General features: G+C 37.4%; 1 protein-coding gene across 3 annotated transcripts in view; it reads right to left on the bottom strand.

The window, feature by feature from the left end:
* Positions 1–21362, bottom strand: part of LOC137194462 (guanine nucleotide exchange factor VAV3-like) — a 49512-nt gene extending 28150 nt beyond the window's left edge. The window contains exons 1-14 of one of the 3 annotated variants that reach the window (XM_067606371.1): positions 20813–21362; positions 17237–17353; positions 10534–10592; positions 10047–10112; positions 9127–9244; positions 7920–8012; positions 7382–7450; positions 7187–7290; positions 6343–6442; positions 5832–5927; positions 3540–3608; positions 2908–2994; positions 1227–1312; positions 820–952 (exon numbers count right to left, since the gene is read on the bottom strand). In XM_067606371.1, the coding sequence (XP_067462472.1) occupies positions 820–952; positions 1227–1312; positions 2908–2994; positions 3540–3608; positions 5832–5927; positions 6343–6442; positions 7187–7290; positions 7382–7450; positions 7920–8012; positions 9127–9244; positions 10047–10112; positions 10534–10592; positions 17237–17353; positions 20813–21016 (1401 nt within the window). In that variant the 5' untranslated portion in view covers positions 21017–21362. The remainder of the gene's footprint in view (positions 1–819; positions 953–1226; positions 1313–2907; positions 2995–3539; positions 3609–5831; positions 5928–6342; positions 6443–7186; positions 7291–7381; positions 7451–7919; positions 8013–9126; positions 9245–10046; positions 10113–10533; positions 10593–17236; positions 17354–20812) is intronic. The other 2 variants (XM_067606372.1, XM_067606373.1) reach the window with 2 other exon arrangements.
* Between the last annotated feature and the right edge of the window lie 2051 nt (positions 21363–23413).

Genomic DNA, 23413 nt, shown 5'->3' with positions numbered 1-23413 from the left:
AGTGTCTGTATGTCTGTGAATATTTGTCTTTTTCCGTGTTTCTGTGTGTGTGTCTTTTGTACACGTTCATCTTTATACATGTGTTTGTCTCTTTTTGTGCAGCGTATGATTAATGGAGCTTTATGTTGGAAGGTGGACAAGTATCCAGACATATTTAGCAGAACTACACTGTTTATGTCATTAGATGTTTAGGCCAAGATTGTTAATTCTGAAATAATGTTTGAGACAACCATGAATAATGACAAACACACACATAGTCCCAAAACACACATACACACCCTGACTGCACAATAGAGTAAATGAGGATGATAATGGAGTCCCTTTGATAAAAAACCACAGAACCCTCCTATTCTGGCAAGCTGTCAGTTTCACATTAGCAATCAGCACCAGAGTGAGAAGACACCATCTGTGGGCATACATCAACAAGACATCAACAAGTCCCCTCCACTACAATACGGCCTGCAAACGTTCCCACAAGGCAGAAAATAGCATACTGTATAAACTGTGTGGAGTGACGAAAAAGGGAGCCTAGTGGGATTCTAAATCGGGATTTTCCAGAATTGAGAGAAAACCGCCGACCTTACACAACCATGTGAGAAATGACTCTTATTAGACATCCAACATTAGCAATAAAAGCTGCAGCCAAACAGATGTTGAATAGCAACATTTCCATAATGGAATTATATTAGAAACCCATGATTTAAAAATATGATATGTAGAGATAGAAATAATTTTGCAATTCAAAGTGCAAAAATACTAATATACAGATTCTGTTTATTTATATGAAAAAAGTATGTTATGATCTCCCTACTAACTGACCTTTTTACCCTCTCGGTCAGAGGTGGGGTTGTTGGTGATCTTGAAGGAGTTGAGGTCGAGTATGTCCTTCATCTCGTAGTTGTATCCACGTCTCTTGCAAACGATGACAGCCACATCAAATAAAAAGATGTGTCTGTAAAGTAAGAAGCAAAAGAGAAGCCCTTTTAATCAGCTGACGTTGCTGAGATTTCTTAATTATACAGCAAATGTAGTGTCTTACAGTATGTCTTACAGTATGCAAGTATATTGATTGTTTGGTTTATATGATGTATGTATGTATCTTGTTTCGTTTTTAAGCGTTTTTAAGTGTTCACATACTGTTTTTATTGTGGTAACATTGTTTTTTGTGATTTTCCTGCCCGCTATTTCATTTTCCTTTCAGGACAATTATGCTGAAGTAGAACAACCTGTCTTGTTTCCTCTTGTCAACGCTGGAGATCATGCGCACTTCTCCGTCTCCTTTTGGCCGACCAAAGCTGCTTAGAGGCTGATTCTGAAAGTGAAATAAAAAGTCTTAAAAAAACAAACACCAACAAGCGACATTAAGTAACCCACTGTAGTTAGGTCAGTATAATTTACACTCTCTGTACAAAAAGCATTTCCTGCATTTAGCGTCATTTGCACAATCAATGTCTCAAGCCTTGGATTTCCAGTATGTTGTGACATCAACCCTATGATGCAGATCTGAGATCTGACAGACCCAAGTTTAGTAAAAGAAGAGGAGGATATATATTTCTAGTTTCCGGGGCACAGCTAACTCAAATGCCTTTTCAATGCATTTTGGAGAACTGCTGTTCCTATTGTATAACGGTTTCTTTCAGGAATTCATAATTCACGTTACACACCATCCCGTCACAGGGGACCTTAAATATATCCCAAATCAAAAACACATATTTTCACAGAAAGGTCTAAAAAAATCCCAATAATAAAAAATGTTGATTTTCTCTTTTTCTCTAACTGATCCATATTAAAGTATTCTTGATAAAGCACTGTGGCACTTGACATTAGCTGATCAGTATCAGCTGATTCTTGTAATCACCCCTCATGTTCGAAACAAGACAAGAAGGCGTTTTTCATAATCTGACAAGCTCTCACTCATGATGCTTCCGTTGTTGGTTACCCTTTTGCTCCAACCTGCTACATCCTGCTGCTGCTGCTGACTGTGTCAACTGATTTCTTCCTTCACCATGTTATCTCCTCCTGTTCTACTTTCTCATTATTACCATACTTGCTGATTGCATCTCTTGCCTTATGCATGATGTGTATTCTATATATTTACACTTCTGGTGGGGTCTGTAAGGAAGTGGGTTTATGGTGCTTAGCACTGAAACCTACCTGATTTCACCATCTGTGAGAGAGCTGTTTAATTTGATATTAAAATTTCAGAGCCTATGAGGATGTATTCAAATACCTCACTTGTCCAACTATCAATCCATAACATAACAATATTCAGTTTACTATCATATATGTAAAAGAAAGGCAACAAATCCTAGAACCAGCAAATTATTAATAATATTAATTAATATTTTTGATAAATGACTGAAATGATTGATCAGTTATCAGAATAGTCACAAATTCATTTTCTGATGATCGACTAATTGAATAATTGACTAATCGTTTCAACTCCAAACTGGTATAACATGTTATTATGTTTTTTTAGGCTTCAATTCCAAGTGCAACTTTATCCTCAGTATCTTTAAAAATAAAAAATCTGAAAAAGGCCAAAATTTAAGAAAAATATGTAACAGAAAATTGCAGAAATACACAGTGATTGGACAGTCAAAAACAATTATTAGGTTAATCCAGGTGAAGTCACTAAGGAATGGTAACTTTCAGATGCATTGACCCTTTAAGTCAACACAAAGAGCAAGTGTGTCATACATTTAATGCAGGTGTCTGACTTGAATTCTGGCTGATTCCCTTGGACTACGTCAAATTTAGAGAAAGACTGAGCTTGTCAGGTGAGACTTAACTCGCAAAAGCTGACCGTCTACTGAAAGGAAACAACAATGTCTTACTGATATTTTGTACTCTCACATAGTGTAGACTAACAGCTGCTGATGGTTGCAGAGAAATATTTTGGTTTACCAGGTTTTCGATAGACCTCTGGTACTGGTCGATCTCCCTTAGAGTCTCGTTATCTCTCTTCACCTCGTTGACATACTGAGCCAGGTCCTGGGCAACACAGACACACAAATAAACACGTTTTGTTAGGTTGGTTCAGTCCAGAGGTGTTGAAATATGTCAGAAAATGCTGTACACATTTATTGTATTAGAAAGCCTGGAAAAAATCTCTGATATTGTGTATTGTACATTTAGTTTTTTACATGTGTGTTTATGTTGCGGAGTGTTTGCTTCTGTGAGCTGAGCGTACACATTATTGTAAGTATAAATCAGTCCTTCAAGTTGCAAAGTAGATTTCCTGTCTTTTTCATTGCCAAGTGCTCAAATCAGCTGCCTATCAAGTATCAGAATACCTTCAGGATGAAGAGTGCACTCAGCGCTCGCTAATGTAATGTAAATGTAAAGTTTTATCAATTCACAACTATTTGGAGCAGTGAAAAAGGAATGATTCATGACTTCTTCTTTTTTTTCGTCTAAGAAAAGTTGATAGTTGAGTGGCAGAGACTGTTTGGAATTATCCCCTAAATCAGTGTGCTATTGGTAACAAGCTGAAATCACAATAATTACACACCATTTACCATAAGCGCTGCACTTACTTTCATGGCATCAAGAGCGATCTTCAAGTTGCTTTTGTCAGCAGCATCGTGAGTGTGTTTGACTAGCTCCTGATAGAGGAGGACATGAAAGAAATGATGGACCACATTCACACAGAGATGCAAACACATGCACAAACACATTTAGCAATGAGTAGCTGGATTACTGATTTCATAATGAAGATTACTTCAAAGTGCCACCATGAAGTTTTCACAACAAAAAAAGCCTTTTTTCATAGTCACGTAAATGGAAGACAACCTATTTTCCTAAATTAATCTATTTGAAGGCAGAAAAAGGGAAATATAGGCAAAGATTGGCATAAGTGCTTCAGAGACATGTATGTTAGGGTTAATACTCCTGCCAGCGCACTGGCAAATGAACTGGAGTTGGTCCCTGGGCACTGCACTGCAGCTGCCTACTGCTCCTCTCCCAATGTGTGTGTGTGTATAGGATGGGTCAAATGCAGAGGATCAATTTCCCCACAGGGATCAATAAAAGTACTTCTACTTCTTCTCTTTCAGTTAATACGACTTAAATACACTTAAATTAAAGCTGAATAGACAGAGAGACGGATAGATGGGATTTTTTTTTCCTCTAATCTATTTCATTTTGTAAGAATATGCTTCAAAACTCTATAGCTTTTTTTTAAAAAAATACTGTCAAACATCAATTTACTGCCAGAAATAGTGGGGAAAAGATCACATTATCCTGCCAACACACACACACACACACACACACACATGCACTTCTTTTTGATTAATCAACACACGGAAGTTATTGATGGGTGTGTAACATGAACAGAGGCACCAATCTGTTGAAGAAATCTGACCAGAGTCTCTTGTTGTAGACTTTGATTTCATGATCGTCAGAGCATCAAACAGCAAAGACTTGAGACAAATGACATTACACTAGTCCAAATTGAATCATTTTCCTTTATACCATAATATTATTCTATGTTTTTTTTACCTCATGTGACACCGGTATCACCATTTTCACATTTTTATTTGTCACTTACATGTAATATTTTCTTAATTCTAGACTGATGTCACTGTTAATAACATGCTGCTCTTTGCTGTGTAACAAATTATCACCATGATTATTCCATAATTGCAGCGATATGTCCATTATATTTGTACAACATTGGAGGTGGATAGAACCACTTTAGGTATACTTATCCTTCATTACCTGTCTAACAACACTACAAAATGAAGAAATTAGCTTTGGTTTCCTCAAATCAGTGTGTGTTTAGCCTTCAGTGCTGCTTTCCTGCAGAGTCGTATTCACTCTCACTTCATTTCTGCTTCACTACTTCTTCTTCTCTTTCTTCCCTTTTTGCCCCCCGTCCCAGAGTCTCTGCTCTGAGGGTGGCTGAGAAAGCCTCGGATCACCACTATTTCTTATGGAGGCCTTCACCCTCCACAACAATTTAAAACAGCTCTCTAGTCATTGTCCTCATCTGTCCTGCCAGCTATAGTCTGACCTCTGATTCATACTAACCAGGGGAGACAGGTGCCATGCGGTTATGAAATTGTGGAGATTTTGAGAGGCTGCATGACTACAGGAAGCAAGTGTGGAACTACAGTGTGCACTGTAATCAATATAAAATCTAATGATGATTTCATTTGTAAATCATTTTTTATCAGGTGACATACTCTTGGAAGATGATCTTCCACCTAAAAATTCTGGAAATTCAATAAGCTGAAATGTATTGAGACACAATGAAATCATGTCACTCCATTAATTTACTGTGCTTGACTGAGGGATGTAACAAATCAAGACTAAATGCAAGACTTAAATGACTTATCAGCATAAATGTTTTCTTTGCAGTGTGGCTCTGCTGAGACGCTATGAAGGGAGGCAAATATGAAGCAAAGATGTGGAGAACATCGCCATCAAGTGGCCACTTTTACACTGACAGAAAACCATCATGGAAGTTGAAACAAATTAAATGAAGCTGACGAAAGCTCAGAGTGCTAAGTCTCACAGGCGTTCACTTAAAAAAAATGATCACATAAATTAATCGTGTATATAACAAACAGCATTGGGTGTCCTGGAGTAAGGAGCCCCAAATATTCTAGCAGAGTGTTTCATTGAAAACCATTTGATGTATAAAGAAATAAATATGTAAAAATAAAGGTATATTGCTGAAAAGAAGCGGAAAGTTTCAGCAACCGGAAAGCAGAGGAGCTAATCACTGATATGAACTGGTGTTTTCTTAGAAAGAAACTCTTCAAACTCTCAGTTCTTTATGACTCAGGTTTCAGAATTTCTGCTTTGCATGTGTGAATTCAAACCTGAAGAAGAAGGTGGTATTTGAGGACTCTCTGCATCGGGACGACCAGCAGGTCCCTCAGTGTAAACTTCCCATTGTTGGCCCTCTTGGAACACTCCTGGAACAAATACAATAAACATACTTATAACAGTATTAGTTTCAGTGTGCCATTACACACACTTTGTAATTTAATATTGTATTGTTTTCTCTGAGACTCGGGTCAACGAAGGGACAAACACAATACGTATGTCATGATGGATATCTGTTCTTGTTTGTTTTAAGGCCCAAAACTGTCACAAACCTTCACATTTATAAAGTTTTCATGTGAAGTAGAGATAGACAGCAAGAGATGATATATAACACAGCTTTCAAACCTATTTCATTTACTTTCTTACATATATATCGACTTCTAAAAATAATTTTGTGTATAGTGGAATGTATAGTGCACAAAATATACACTAGGGGCCGCTGGAAAACTAAATCTATGTGCATCGGTGTGTGTGTGTGTATGTTGGGTTCTTCAGGTGTCTAACCTCCAGCTTCAAGCGAACATCCTCTTTCTCTTTGCAAATGAGGTCTAAAACAGCGATGGCGATCTCCACACGACTGCAGTATATCCCATAAATGAGCAGTCTGCAAGTCAGAGGAAAGACAGTGAGGCCATGATGAGCTATGATTTGGAGAGACGGGCACTGAGTACGTGTATATAAGCCCAAGACATTATCAAGAACGTCTCTGATACACATTTTATTACAAGAAATTAATCTACGCTACATCATGATGTTTATGTGACTGACAGATACATGCTTCCCCTGATATAGGAAGATCATCTCTGAAACAGCAGGAATCAATTAAATGCATCGTGTGAATTTTATAGACAACTGAGACAGAATAATGTAAAACAACGTTCACACACACATTACAACATTAAGATGCTTGTCACTCTAATTCTAATGTAAAAGGTTGATCATCCCGAGTCCAAAGTTAAAATGTCCGCCACAGTATAGCAAGACAATGTTTCGAAATGTTTCTGCCAGTGTATTGATGGCGTCGTTGCAAGGGAAAGTACAGTGGTCTCGTAAACGTAAAATGAAACCGTCTGTACACCTAAAGCTGAATGCTGTGATATAACCGCACAAAAGAGGAGGAAATTACAAGTATGAAGATGCTAATTAATGAAAACTGTGACAAAAAAAAAAAATTCTAAAAAAACAATGCAGTTCTTTTAATTTATGTCTTTTTTAAATTATACACACATCTCACAAAACACATACAAGAGAAGGTTAACATGAAAGAAAGCAACCTCAAAAGTACACTTATGTGCTTTTTCCCTGCAACCTAGAACAATAAATAAAAACATATGTTGTTGGTGAATACCTCTCTTTGTAGATGATAAAGATCTGGTAGAGATTTAAGGCATTTTTGTTTAGGATGGAATCCTGAACTTCAACCATCAGGCTCTTGTGAACTTTAACCAGGTCCTGCATCAAAGAAGGAAGCAATCAGTTGCCTCAACAGAAAAGAATGATTTCTGTGTGATGTGGCGAGGAGGGGAACTTGTAGGGGACTTACTGGAATGTTGACAAAAACTTTGTCAATTTCAGCCGCGGAGAAGAACTTTTTCAAAGGATTCAGGAAATACTGTGGAAAACAAATGAAAACTTGAATGACACTTCTGCACAGATTCTCTCACTAACTTATTATTTAACTTGAAACTAGACACAATATGAGGGTTAATACATATTAATCTATGACATGAGTGCAACAGCTGGGGCGCAACAATCCTAAAGACTATATATATATATAGGTATATTAGCGGTTAGCTGGGAATTTACCTGAAATCCCCCTGAAAAGGGCACACATGTTATATGAAGTCACAGAAGTTTTATATCTCCAGTGGCAAAAAATGAATAAATAATATCTCTCAACTTTGCCCACTGATCAGAAATCAATAATCTATATTAACACTGTGTTCAATGTGAAAAAAAAGACAAAAATGATTCATTTAGGGCAGATTAAGATTTAAGAATTTGACACAAATATTATATAATTTATGTCATTTTTGATCAGGTTTCAATATGTGATCTAGACTAGAGGGGAGGTTCTGTACCTTCTCGATGGACTCCAGGGTCTCTGTGTATTTCTCCTCCGTCTGTTTGATCTCTGTAAGGCAGCAGCTCCGAACATCTACCTCTGCCTGCTTCTAGAAAGACACAAGCCTTAGAAAATGTTGCTTAAATATTACTGTTTCTGGAAATGTGAATGTCTTTATTTCTATTTATCTGCAGACGACAAAGAGTTTAGGTGGAGTCAGAACACATACTTAGAATACAGAAATAAAGTATAGTCTTTGTATTCAGATCACAACACGAAATTTTGGATATGTTTTCTATTTTCTTTTTTGAAACAAACTATTTACTACAATATTTTCAAAGCAGCATGTGCACACTTCTTCCTGAAAGATGAAGTGCAGCAGGAGGCTGATGAGTACAAGGAAGGTCCACACACACTCTGAGATCACAGCAGAGTTCGTCCTTGGCCGGTTGCGAGCAATAACAACAAAAATATCTCAAATGTATCAGGGAATGGGAAGAAATTCTCTGAGGTTTGTATCATGTCTACATTTTTAGTTCTGTTTTAATTATAACTGTATTAATATTATAATTAATTGATATAATTAAATGATTTGATTTTGACTAATGAAGCATTGATAATTATGAAGCAGGGGTAAATGGTTTGAATTTTTTGTGATTTCAGTGTGATTGTGAATGTTTTTGCTTCACAAACAAATATTGTAAAACCTAAAGAATTCACAAATATGAATAATATGTAAGAGTTAATGCATCAGTAAAAATAATCCAATAATATGATATAGGTATATATAAATATAAACACTCTGAGTGGGGTAATTTTGCATTACTTTTGATACTGGATAAGCTTTTGTTTTGGTTTTTTGGGGGGGGTTTTTTTTTTAAATACCTTTACTCTACTTTTATTTTTACATCCCAAAAATTTAAAAATGAATTTTACTTGTAGCAGAGTATATTTACGTTGTGGTATTGCTACTTCTACTTCAGTAAAGACTCATAGCACTTCTAGATATCCTGATGTTGAGTTGCATACCTCTACACACTGTTTTCTACTCTCTACACAGGATTTTATCCATGTAATTGCACCCGGTGAGAAGTTGAGGAGTAACTGTTTAGCAATTAAGGTATTGTGGATATTGTGGATGTGTTTATTATTGCATTTGAGAGTATTCAGTTCAGACACTATAATACTTTTTTTAAATTATTGTGCATATGTGTGTGCAATACCAGAGGGGGAAGCTGCTCGATTCTCATGAGGTCTTCATAGATCTCTCCACCTGCGTAGTCTTCTTCCAGCCCGTAGACTGCCGCATACAAGTCATCCTCGTCCTCGAGGGCATTCTCACTATGAAACACACAGACACACATACAAACACACATACATATATACATATATATATATATATATACATATATATATATATATATATATATATATATATACACATACACGCGAAGCCCTGCACGCATGCACGTTGCTAAAAATGCTATTGATTACAAAATTACATCTTACATTGTGAAAGCAGTGGTGCAATAATTTGTAATAAAAGATAACAGCAGTTTGGTTCACACACTGTGTAACAACAGTAATATTAAGAGCATCAAGAAATGTAGACAGATATAAACAGCAAGCCACAGACAATTTGTAATCATGTATACACTGCACAGACCACATGAAGAGCTTAAACTGTCCTTTTTCTCATATTCATTAACTCATTGTTACCTACTAATCACTGCATGTGCTGGAGAATAAAATTCTTTAGAAAGGTGTAATGAACAATTTTCATTAAAGAAAATTTGCTCTGAAACTCTGCTGTTGGATGAAAGTAGTACAAATATTGTATCTGTTCAATTTTTTTTTAACCCGTCTTCGGATTCTTCTTTATCTGTCAATCATACTGTCACTAGCACCCATCCAGAACCTTAATGTGGGTGGTATGCAAGCACTCAGCAGAAGCATGCAGAATTACTCATTTGTTTCCTCTGACAGTAACAGTGAAACAGAGCCAAGCCTTTTACCAAAACATGTGGGTGTCCAGACCCCTAGAGAGCATGGATGATGAGCAGAGTGGATTCTGATACTGAGCGAAATAATCATGTTCTATCAACACCAGAAATAGGCCCGCAGAGAGGAGCCTCATACATACTCAATCAAGTCTTCCAGATTATTGTATATGTCCTCGTCTTTTAGGCTCTCCTCTGTTGGAAATGGCCTGGAAAATACAGGAAAGAAGCATGAGGTCTAGTGTTTAACAGGCAAATCACAATGAAGAAACTATTACTGAGTGACTTAGGGCAGGGAACTAACTTTTGATGCATTAAAAAATGTAGTTAAATATCTGTTGTACAGCAGAAATGATAGATTGATTACAACTAGACTGGACTAGATGTGCAGCCTGGAAACCAGACATTGAGGCCGGACGCCTTACGGTAAGGGGAAGAGGATGTTGAGGTGAAGTGGAGGTTAAGAGGAGGAGCAGGTACACAGGGGTTGGAGGGAAGATTTTCTAAGACAAATAAAAAGTACACCTTTGACAACTTCATGATATGCCTACTGACATCCAAGCCAGACTTGGTACAAGGGACTATAACAGCAGGTTTTTGTCTGTTTGTTTTTAATATTGGGTGACTTACTTGAATCCTCCTTGCTGTGCAATTGCTGTGTAAGAGAGCTTGGATAGAGTGTCCATAACCTGGTGAAACAAGTGTGTGTCAATTTATGTCGTTGAATGGTTCAGAAGAGAAGGAGAGACAGACAGAGTGTGTGTGAGAGACAAGAGAGAGACTTGCTAAAGTATGCTAATGCCGCATTCAGGTCATATTGGAGTAACCATAATTACCACACCAATTTCAACTTGTAAGTGGAATGCATGTCAACATCTAAGACGTAATGACGACTGGGAAACTCAGATTTTTCTTAAAGCCCCGATATATATTTGACTTGATGCTTAATAACACAAGAGTACCCAAAAACCAAACAAATATGGACGCCTCGGGTCAGCCATCTCCCGCACATTAGATACCACGATGAACATCCACTGAACAATGTTTGTGCACCCTTATGTGTCTTAAAGGTTAAGATACCAACCACAACGTTATGCCATGTTACTTTCACTATTTAATAAAGGCATAAAATGCACCAAAAAATACATATCATCTTACCCTACAGAATACAGTATATTGTTTCACTTTTTCTTTCATAATAGTGTACTGTGTAGTATGGTCATTGTATAGTGTTATAGTGGTATGGTATATGCTGTCTAGTAATGTTATGGGCATTGGTTGTCCATTATTCCCCTTACATTCTAAATGATTATACTCACATTGTAAACACTTTCCAACCGATTTGGCAAAATTGTACTTAATTATGATCACGCCAATTAGTCAAATTTCAATCATGACTAACGACAGAAAGACACAGACAGACAAAGTGACAAGAAAGAGACAAGATGGTCTGCAGGAAATGCTCATGCTACCTCAACCTCTCACACCTATGCATCAGACTGTGTGTGTGTGCGTGTGTGTGTTGGTGTGGTGGTGGTGGTGGTGTTTGTCTGTGAGAGAGAGACAGAAAGTGCACTGAAAGGTAATGTATTGAAACTAGTAGTTAGTTAAATCTTATACATTTTGTCTTCTGCCAATGCAGTTATTGTCAAAATTTTAAATTCCACAACACTAATATATTGTCAAGTCACATTTGCTCAGTCACATTTCATGTATTTGCTTACATCATAGTTCTGCATGTAAAAAAGTAACTTCCTGCTCATGCATGCATGATCATTAGATTATACAAGTAACACCAAGCATAATTTTTCCCTTCAGAGAGAAAAGACTGGAGCTCACTGACTTTCATAGTGCAAACACACACATTTCGGCACTAGTGTTGGATCCTCTAAATACAGTTGAACTCTTTTGCCTTAATGAAGAGCTGAATTTGTCATGTTTCCTCTAATTCATAGTATATGTTTACTGCAGAACATGCACCTTTTGTTCTTGATTTTATGTAACTCAAAGATGTGTGTATTCTTGTGTTTCTGTCTTGCTTTTTTCTTGGACATTAGCTCTGGCAATTGCTGCCTTTCAATAGGTTTGAAATCATGTTCAACCTTCAACCCAATAACAAATGTATATATCTTAGACTGACTATATAGTATGTGTTTGCCTTATGCCTCCGTCCTCTTTGACTCCGATGAAGACTCAGCAGCATTGAAACGTTAGTCTGTTTACACCATTAAAGGCTGCATATCAATCAGTGTCCTCCAGCCTTTTCTTGTTGATGTTTGCTGACCCTGGTCTGAGAGGCATCTACTATCATTTATCCCTGTGTGCGATAATCATAGTTGTTGGGTATGCATGTGTCTAGTGTCTGCTAACACAAATAAAACTGGGGGCCAGATTTTGATATGACTTCTGGCACATGAATACTCTGTTATAATAATCCTCAGTGTTCCACTGAACATCGATTTTATCGGCTGAGTTATCTCTACCTACTGAAAAGATGAACCACAGGCTGTTTGTATTTTTCTAACATGTTACACTGTGTGCAAGTCCATTGTGTGTTGTCTCTCCACAGCACAGAAGTGCTCTCTATATTAAGTTACACATTTTACCACGGTCTATCAGTATCTACCAATAGGAATCACATTGTTTTATAACACACATCAACTTGTCCTGGTTGATGTTTAGTCGCACAGTATTTACTCACACAGTGCAGTAAGTACATTAGATGAGGAAATACATGTGTTTAATGAGGATGACATGATCAGGATGTCAGCTGCAAATGTGTAAAGTTGTTAGAAATCTGCCAAAATATAATTCATGATTGTATTAAGAAGGCTGTGTATCATTACAAACAAAGATGTGTGGCAGCAATTTACTTCAATCTCTAAGAAATCCTCAGTTTATCAGAGAGATAATCGCAATTTATCCTCCAGTTAACACTTTCACTTGATCATTTCTGTCTTTGGCATTAAGAAGTTTCAAGTAACAGAAAAAGATAGTGGATGGGGTTAATATAACAGTCTGTCTATCTGCAGTTTATCTCTTCTTCCTGTTTGAGTGCTGTGGTTTTGCCTGAACTCAGGTGTAATTGTAAGTCGAAGTAGTGGAGTCCTGTTTGTGGTGTGAGAGTGACCAGTTTCAGCACTGCTAAATGGGCCTGCATCTTTACAAATTATTTACTGCAGTCAGAATTCAATCTTTTCTGAAACAAAACAAAAATTCTGTGAAAAATTTGGTGAATATGTTACCCCTTAAAGTTTACCAACATCACTGTTCCTGACAAATATACCAAACTATATGTACTCTGTTTTTCCTTATTTCAACAATTTGACAACATATCTTGAAATAAGTCAGATCATAACATCATGTCCAGTGACTGAAGAAAATATCTGAAATACTATTAATTTAGCGGCATTAGATTCAACTGGCTTTTACTTTGAGAAAACTGTGTATCAAGAATACATTTTATCAACTTGATTTGATTTCTGTGGTATTTTTGCAGTGAGTGTAAAGTTCAATCTACCACAAACATAACTCATTACAACTGATGTAACACTAGTGACAGCTGATGGTTGTGGGACAGACTAATGTTGTTAAATGGCACGTAATATTAAGTAATAAAAAAATATACATATATATTTATCCGTTCACTCTCCTCTAGAGACAAGTAATAACTCATTTAAATCACAGAAATCACACATTTGCTTACTTAGTGTAATAAGGTGTAAGTTGTGTTAAAAACAACTTGTTCTCACAACAAACTCATCTGATGATATGTCACTTAGTTTAAGCCACACGTGACTTAAGAAGAAAAGCCACAAGCTGAGCTGAAGTCCAACCACCATGGTTAGTGTGGCCTGTTTACAAACTGTCTTAAATCCCCAGAGCACCATGAAAAAATGAAAGTAAGAGGAAAGAAAGCTGTAACATCATGTCATAAATCAAATATGCATGTCTGTCTGTATGTTATTTTATTACCTAAAATATACAAGCACTAGTATTTATACACATTAGGGTGCAATTTTAAGAACACCAAACACACAGCAAGTTAAAGGTACTCTAGTAGCACTATAGTGTAGTGTTTTTATGAGTGGATCCCCATCTTGTCTGATGTTTGATTTACATTCTTGCTGCCGGTTTCACACTATTCCGCTAAATGATAGCTACAGGGATAACATGCCTAAACGCATTGTAGTAATGACCCAACAAAGGCAATGAAGAAGAAGGCTGCAAGCTAGCAAACATGGATGTAAACAATGCATATTTAACATGTTGAAAAAGTTGACTTTGCAAAGGTTTTATTGAGGAAGTAATAGTACTACAATAGTAATAGTAATAATAATATCACTGACACTGATGTGGGTTATGGAAAACAAGAGCAGCCATACGTTGACGGAAACGAGTTAAAAGTCTACAAGCCTCCGGATTTTAGAGGGTGTTTCCCTACTTTAAGTGTGGTGATGATACTGATCTAATCTTTGCACTGTATACAGAACTTGTCAACTTATTAAAGGAATAGTTCAGCATTATGGGAAATACGCTTATTCACTTTTTTTTCCAAGAGATGAGGAGATTGATTCCACTCTCATATCTGTAAGCTTAACATGCAACAAGCCAGCAGCCAGTTAGCATAATACAAAGACTTGAAACAGGGGTAAACAGCTAGCCTGTCGGTCCAAATGTTATAAAGTCTGCATTTACCAGCATCTCTGAAATCACTAATTAACGCATTATATCTCATCTATTTAATCCATACATGAACCAAAGTGTAAAAATGACACATTGTGGTTTTACAAAGGTTATGTGCTGGACTATTTCTTGGCCGGGCAGAGTAACTTCCTGGCAAGCAATTAATGAATTTATCATACGGACGAGAGAGTGGTTTCGATCTTTTCATTGAACTCTCTGCAAGAAAGCAAATAAGCTTGATTGAAGAAGAAGAAGAAGAAAAAAAAAAACGCCATTCCTTCAACAGCAAAACCTTCTCTGTTCACCTGAATTTAGAAAGCAATCAATTTGCTTTTGCAGTCAAGAGGCTGATATAATTTTATGTTGAAGGAAGAGATAAACACATTTCTTGCCTCTTGCCTTCATCTCTCTGGCCTCCAGGCCGCTGCATGCAGTCAGCGTGGCTGCCTGGAGTGAAGCCTGTAGTAAGTCAGCAGGGGAATGTAGGTTAGAGAGCTCTCATTAGATATGCGGTGGACTAATGCTCAGTCTATGGGCCGAGTTGGCACAACTCAGCCAAAGTGGATTAGATTGGCTGAGATTTGAGATGTTCCCCTTTGGATGTTTTCTGGAAAATAAGGAAGAGATTGAGCATTTCATGTTCCGCTGTACAATCCTTCCTGGAGCCCTTCCAACCCAATCACTGAACCTGTAGACACATATTTTTTAACAAGAACTAATGATGAAAATAAAAAGTAATGATGCCATGCAATCTTCCCTTTGCCGGAAGGTTGTTTGTTTAATGGACAACTCTTGAACATGACTGAGATTATGCAGCCTGGCTTGGATGTACTGTACATATTTGCAGGCAGCACCTCCCCTGTGGGATTATCAGCAGCCAGATTAACTGGAAGCTTCTTTAGAACACAACACACTGAACTGAAAGAAAAGAGAGTCTGTGTGGGAAACGGCACGCAAAGCTCAATATGCAGCCCCTCATAGTTCCCTTACACTTATGACCACTCTCTATTCTCTGTAGGGAAGTGAATAAAATGTTTTAATAAAGTATACTATCTCTTTGATATGCATTTTGCCTGGGGAACTCTTGTTTTAATTAAAATCTATTCACATATAAACAAGGTATAGCTACAGTTCTCAAACCACGAGATACTGTTAATTACCACTACTACTGTTAAATTATTTAAAATAGACAACTGAATTTAAAGAAATAAAAAAACTGTACATATAGATAGTAGGTAACTTAAATTAAGTCTTTTTGACACACTGACGCTTATACAGACTTTATCTTCTATACTATGCCAAATTATAAAATAAATATATTCAGTACAGAACGTACACTCGCTTTAGAAAGAAATAATAACGTATTTCCCCAAGGATGACCAACAGATGCTCAGACAGCTCACGGTGCTTCGAGGCGAAGTTATGCACTGAATGCACTCAACTAAGGAAATGTGGGAATAAGGCTAGTCAGAGAGAGAGAGTGCTTTCTTCAGCCAAGTTAAATCAGGCTCCTCAGAGTATAGGAGGAGCGCAGTACAAACCCACTGACCTGGTAACATTGTGAACACACTTAAAACCAGCTCCCGCAATAACACAGCAATAAAAAGCAGTTGACCAATCCCTTCAGAAGTGCGCCATAAAAAGACCAGGCAACGGGTAGGAGAATATCGACTGCTTTGAAACTCACATGCACACACTCACACATACATGCCGTGTGTGTCCATCAGTGGGAAAGACATTATACTTCTGACTGGCTCTATGTTACACTACATGCATTTTTCATGGTCTGAATGTGTGTGACTGGATGTTTCAGCAGCATATATTACAGTTTTTGTGTGTTTTTCTACAATGTTCAGTTGCATTGCTGCTAACTGTGATAACATTACAAATGTGATGATTTAGTGATGACAATTCACTTAGTTCTTCATGCAGTTGCCTTTACTTTTCGCGAAAGCTTTCACATCTGGAAGGCTAAATTGCAAAAAACATTTAACACAAGTGCAGATTTCACCTGAGAGTTGCAAACTACTGCACAGTCTATCTTGCCAGTTTCATTTTCAATTTGTATAAACCAATGATTTGATGCACTGTGTTGAAAAAGTTGGTTTTTGTTCCCGTGTTTTATTTTTGTACACTGTCATGTGATTTTGTTGATGTATGAGGAATGATTTGCGGAAACAGAACACAATTTTGGTGTTTGTGTCACCAATTCTCAAAGCTGGGTTAGGGTTATATTGCTTCTTAACGATGCATCTGAACAATGAAGAGAAACTGTTGACTGATGAACTATTGATTGGTGCACGGTGCTACATCCTAAAAAATCTATAAGATTAAAGATTAAAAATTAAGCTAGATGACATTAACTCAGCAGTCTGGTGGCAGAAGACCTTTTTTACATGTCATAGCAGAGAAAGCACAGGTGTAGTCTATAATCTTAATAAAGGCTGCAACCAACCAAACAGGCCAGAACCATCATTAATGTTATTAGTTACACCTGTGCTTTGCCTTGTATGACAAGTCAAAATTTCTCCCATGAAAAGGGCCTGCGAGGAACAGAAACATGCACAGAGGTAAACAAGATAAGAGAAAAGAAGTGAAAACAGAATCGTTTCATCATGTTGTGGTAGATAAACAGAATGATGAATACCTTTCCAAAGTCTCGAACATCGAAGAGATCGTAGGCTTCAAATAAGTCACTTTTCTTCATCCCAAACACCTCACAGCAAGATATCAGGAATGTCCGGATGTTCTTCAAACACAGGAACTGCAACAATTGACACATTGACACTAATCAATTTGGTATCACCTGTAATTTTTTTTTCTTTTTCCAGAACCATATTGTGGACAAAAATGTTAACTGAGCTGTCAGTAATTCTAGTAGTAACATTAGACAGTAAGTTCACCCAAATTACAAAAAATCATACAGTATTTTAGTGGCATCCAGTCATGCAAATAGTTTTTATATGCTAAATTTGGTTGTTTTCCATTCTTTTTGTTTTTGATGAGGACAATATGATGCATTTCTACACATTAACTATTGAAAGTATAGCTTGACTTGGCACCACCTGAACCAGCTGCAAAATTAAAGGGTGGTTTCACCCAAATTGAAAATGAAAAAATTCAAAATCAACATGTCACACAACAAGCTGACATTATTGGAAGTACTTTTTACCAAAGAAATACTCCCCGTGAGTTGCACTGTTGACAGGGACATTGTTCGTGGAAAGAGACATTGCCACATGTTTTGAACATAATTTTTCAGTGCCTTGATAATATATCAATACATTTGAAATTCCATTCACCTTCATTATATAGTTGTGGCATAAGAAATCTCATTGCCTAATATCTCAAAACCTAAATATATTTTTTTGTTTGTTTGTTTGTGTTTAGTTTTGTTTTTTTTTTGTTTTCAGAAAACCAACCATTTAATCTATTACTCTAATATTGTTATGAGAGTTCATAGAATTTGAAGTCGCCTCTATGAATGTGAACCACCAACACACACATAGCAGATTGAAAGTGAAAACTGAAAGTTTCACAGTGTGAAATGAAACCACTAAACATGTGCTCTTTTGGTGCCACTTCCTATTAGGATCTTTGTCTCAATGGGAAGAGTGCTGTGAAATACCTTTCATAAATATAATGTGCTTAAGCTTATGAATTAGTGTTCAGGGTCCTCTGCATAAAAACATCCAGTACAGTAAGCACGTATGCAGTAATTAACTTTATCAGTGTAATTTGCCGTATCAAGCACGTTTTTTAAGCTATGACCAAAAAAGGGAATGCCTTTATTATAATTTGTAGTAAAACAGAGCTGTAGCAAGATTCTTGAGAATAGATAGGCTCTTTTTTATCGCATCAGCTCCTCATGGAGACGCCTGTAATCACTCCACCACCCCCTGGGGCCCTGTTTGTCTGTGGAGGAAGCGCATGAGCATGAGTGCTTTGCACCACCACCAGCTTCATACTCTTGATTACAGACACGCCTCTGGTGCACTATCACTCTCTTTACTTTTACTGTCCAATAAACAGCCACATCTTTGACTTCAGTGATGAACGTGTTTTTTAAATTATGAATTATGAATAAAGTTAATAAATGAGCTAGCTGGATTTTGTTAAGTGAGGATCTATGTATGTTTGACCTCGTTTCTGTTGATTTTTTTGCTATGCTTTTTTGACATGATTTATTATCTTATGTGCTTATATACAGTATATTGATGTTTATTTGACTTTGTCATAATGCCGAGTTCTCTCTTGTTTTCTCACTTTCTCTTTGAAGATTTTAAGCACCTATTTATCATGATCCATGAATAAAAACTTTACTTCTTCATTTTTCCACTACATATTTTGCATTATAAAGTACGATAAAAATAGCATTTCTGGGCACATTTTTATCACAGTACACTGCACTCCCGTCCTCCAGTCCTTCATGTCCTTGTTTCCATTTCTAAGATCGTAGGTCAGCAGGGCACAATGAAAGGGCCATTTAAAATCAGAAGCCCACTGACACACATGCCTTTCTCAACCGCACTCAGATGGCCTACAGCTGCGGGCCATGACTATCCATTGTTCGGCATGATATGCCATGGGTTTCCTTTCACTGTCTATCAAAAAGATAAAAGACAGATGGACGTAGAGCACATATAGTATACTATATGTTATAAGAAGCAAATATTTTTGAAGGTTTATTTTTCTAAATATCTCCATTTATTTATAAGAACTTGGGGCAATTTTTTTTTTTAGTTAAATAATTTTTCCAGTTTCCAAAATCCAGTGATATATTATCAGACCAATTTATGTTAAAATGTTTTTTTAATGGGTCTGTTTACCTTAAGATGCCAATATGTATAATGTAGTTTACTCGGAATCAAATGTGTTGTGAGTCTGAAAAGATGGTACATTTGTGTCATACTTGTAAGAAGACCTGATAAAGATCTAATCATCTGTAACGTTTGAAAGAAATGAGTATGAGATGGTGCACAGGAAGTGCACAAAAAGCATGAACGCCTCCTAATTATTAATAAGTATTTTGCTCTCACGAAAGATTTTGTTTGGCAGCATCGGAGATATATGCTCATATACACCTCAGTCTCAGTTATATACCGTTTGCATTTTCACCACATTAAATAATACACTATTGGTATGAAACATGTGGGACCTACACATTGAAACATCATGAAGACTTACAATGACTGTCTACACGTGTTATTTGACTTCATGAGCAAACTACAAGCTGCTGCACAAATAGTAAGAGTTCCCTAACTAATGGGTGGATCAAAGCCAGGATTTTATCAGGCCTCTCCAGTGGCAGCAGGAGGAATTATGGGTAAAAAAAGGTCAAGCCACGGACCATTCCTTTGGTTTTCACAGGCCGAGGGATGTGTAGCCATACCTCAGTTATTCAATAAGAGCTTCAACTGCTTAATGTGAGAAACAACAGTGTACATTTAGTTTCGTGTTTAGAAGATCTGGTGAAGATGGGTCAACACCAGATGATAATCTCCAAATGAGTCTGTTTAGAGGTCACTGTGTGGCCTTATTCTCCAAAATGTTTACAGTGGCACTTATCAGTTTGACACAGTGCCAGAAGAGAGAGGATGGCTTTGTGTATCCCAATCCTGGACTATAACGGTGTGTTTGCGTGCATGTGTGTGTGTGTGTGTGTGTGTGTGTGTGTGTGTGAGAGAGAGAGAGAGAGAGAGAGAGAGAGAGAGTGTGTGTGTGTATGTGTGACAGATTTAAAAAGATCCAATTCTGGCCTAATGTTGATTTACTAGTCTATCTTTGAAATAATGGCATAACCTAAAGAGAAAAAACTCATCTCATACTTTTTCATTAAACTTTTAAGAACTTCCGTACCCCAATAACTGTTGCTGCTTGCAGCTGTTGTGACACAACAATAAACTATATAATATGACAACGCTGATTCTACTTTTTTTCAGAGACTTTGGCCTGTTGTATTTTTATCTCCTTCAGTCATTTCTTGAAAAGCAACACTCTACCTACTTGATGCATAAGCTACTACTATTTACAGCCTGTGTAGGTTAAGCATACATAGCTAACGTGACTCTGGACGTCTGACAATTTGACTGTCAACACTACATGTCAGCTGTAATTGCATGTTATGTCTGTCTACATTAATATGGACATTTTTTAGCAGTTTCTCTGCACATGTTAGAATCGCAAGTTGTGTTTGACAACAGCGCAGACATTGGCAGTGTACCTGTGACATCTGTGGCCTGAGATTGATCTCCTTCAGGTTGATGGTGTGAGGTCTCAAGTTGTTCAGCAGCTGGCAAAGGAGCACCCCGTCCCGCAGGGTTTGCGCCAAGTCGAACACCTGCGCCGTGTCCGCAGTTACCCGGTGGTTTGCTGGCAGCACTTTGCAGCTGATAAGCCACGTCGCGCACTGCCTCCAGTACTCCATGTTGTCGGAAACCAGCAGTTTAATGCCAAATGTAAAAAACAAAACAAAAAAAAAAACAACTTTGTCCCTATTTTAAACCTGTGCACGGCATGATAGAGCCGTCAGCGCCGTCCGCTCGTCTCTGCAAACTCCAGCATCGCCTCTGGAGGACAGAGAGAGCTTCTGCAGCTTATGAGCGCTCCGCAGCTCACAGCTGGGCTGTCTGCAGTGAAACCCCCTCGGTCTGTATGAACTTCCCCTTCCTTCTTCTGTAGTATTTCCACAGAGGTGGTCCTAACTGAAAAAAATAACATTCTAAAATGATTATAAATTCCTTTAAAATACTTAAGAAATCAGCTGAGCTCACCTGCAGAATCTAATGAAGTTACTAGTGGGGTTTTTTGACACTGTCAGAAAGGGGTCAATTAATTCCGGTCATTTCTAAAGCTGCAGTTTGTGTTGATGTCCATTACAAGTTTCCAGAGCCATCTTTAAAGTATTTGATTTGTCTGTGCAACAGTCCAAAACTCAAACATATTCAATTTATAATGATATAAAGTAGATAAAATTAGCACATCCTCACATTTGAGAAGCTGAAGCCAGCAAATATTTGACAATTTTGCTTGATAAATGAGTGAAGTGATTGTTGGAGTTTTTAGCAATTAATATATTGTCTGATTAATCACCTCCTCGTTTCAGTATTTTTATTCACTCATCCCCATAGGCTATGTTATATGAGAAACTGTATGTGCAGAGTAATCCTTTCCCCTCATAGTCTCCCACTCTCAGCTGACATTCCATGTGGATTAAAGGAGCTTTGACAGGTGACTGTAATCTGAGGTCTTTCTAGTGTATGCTGCTATGTTTCAGTATAAGCATAACCAGAGAGAAAAGAGAAAAAGGGATCTGACAGTGACAGCGAAACATCCTCCTGCCGTGGGATTTAATGTAGATCGCTGTCATTAAGCTCATGACATAAACACAGGAAGGAAGCCGAGGGATCCCATCTCGTCTCAGCCTGTGTGAGGGAGCCAGATGTTTCCTTGGACATTGATCAGACTCATGCATTTCAACTTGTATTACAGTAGAATTTGCTCTCTTAATTACTTAAACTTGTTCAATCTCTGGGGTAAGATGCGTAAGAGCACTCCTTGCACAAACACAACAAAAAACTGGCACCTGGTCTAATTTCAACATAGCATTTGCTGAAATTAGACATGTTGTGAATTGTCTCAGAGCTGAAGTTAGATGAGAACTGGTTGATCAGACATTATTAATGGAAAGTGGGAAAAAATTAGTAGTGAAGGTAGTAAAATAAATAATGCTTGAAGAAAATCAAGGCTGCATTGCCAACTGGGCAAGACAGGCAACTGCCCTGGGGTCCCAGAACATGCCTGGTACAAGACCTCTAAATCACTGCCCATATTTATGCTAATCTAATTTCTAACTTTAATCTAAGATTAGTTCGGGTATATGCACCACTGAAGAAAAATATTAATTGACATGATATGGGCCTTAAGACAAGTCCTGCTATATTGCCTACATATGGTCCTGTGTCTACTTTTAAGACATTTTTTATTCAGGCTTGTGCGAATATGTTGCATATCCCTAAATTACAGTGTTTACTCAATTTCCTCACAGCAAACCTTGAGACAGGTAACATTCCAGCATAGAAAATATGTACACACTAATCAGATAAGACTTTGTTGATCCCCAGAGGGGAAATTTGCATGTTACAGCATTGCAAGAAACAATGAAACGGATAAGAACTAGAAGTAATAAATACAAACAAAATAAGAAGTCAAGTAAATAGAATTCAATCTATATACATTATAGACATTATAATACTTAGGCTACATACATGACCTGACTTGTGGATTGTAAAAATAAGAAAATAAAAACGTTGTGCAAAATATCTGCAGAAGTAATGGTTCTGGTAGGTGTAGCTAATTATATATGTATATGTTATATAGGTGAACTTATGCAATAGTAGTAGTAGTAGTGGTAGTAGTAGTAGTAGTAGTAGTAGTAGTAGTCGTAGTAGTGTTATCTACACAGGCCAGCTATATTTCTGTGTATTGTAGTCTGTGTGTAAAAGTCAGTTTGTGTACAATAGTCAAGTCAAGAGTTCTGGAGGATGAAGGAGTGTGTGGGGTGGGATCGAGATGATGATGGTAGTGGGCCTTCACAGCTGTTTTATCCTGTTGTCACAGTTCTAGTACAGTCTGATGGAAGCGCACTGTCTTGCTCTTTGGTGGAATTAGTCTGTGACTGAATGAGCTGCCCATCTGCCACAGTTCACCATACAACGGGTGAGAGGGGTTTGTCAAGGATGGCACTGATCTTGTCCCTCATCCTCCTCTCTGCCACTGCCAACCACAGATTTGGCCTTCCAGACCTCAGAGATATGGAAGAATG

This window comes from Thunnus thynnus, chromosome 12 (assembly GCF_963924715.1).
Source record: "Thunnus thynnus chromosome 12, fThuThy2.1, whole genome shotgun sequence".
NCBI lineage: Eukaryota > Metazoa > Chordata > Actinopteri > Scombriformes > Scombridae > Thunnus > Thunnus thynnus.
This window is presented reverse-complemented; position numbering and strand designations above follow the sequence as displayed.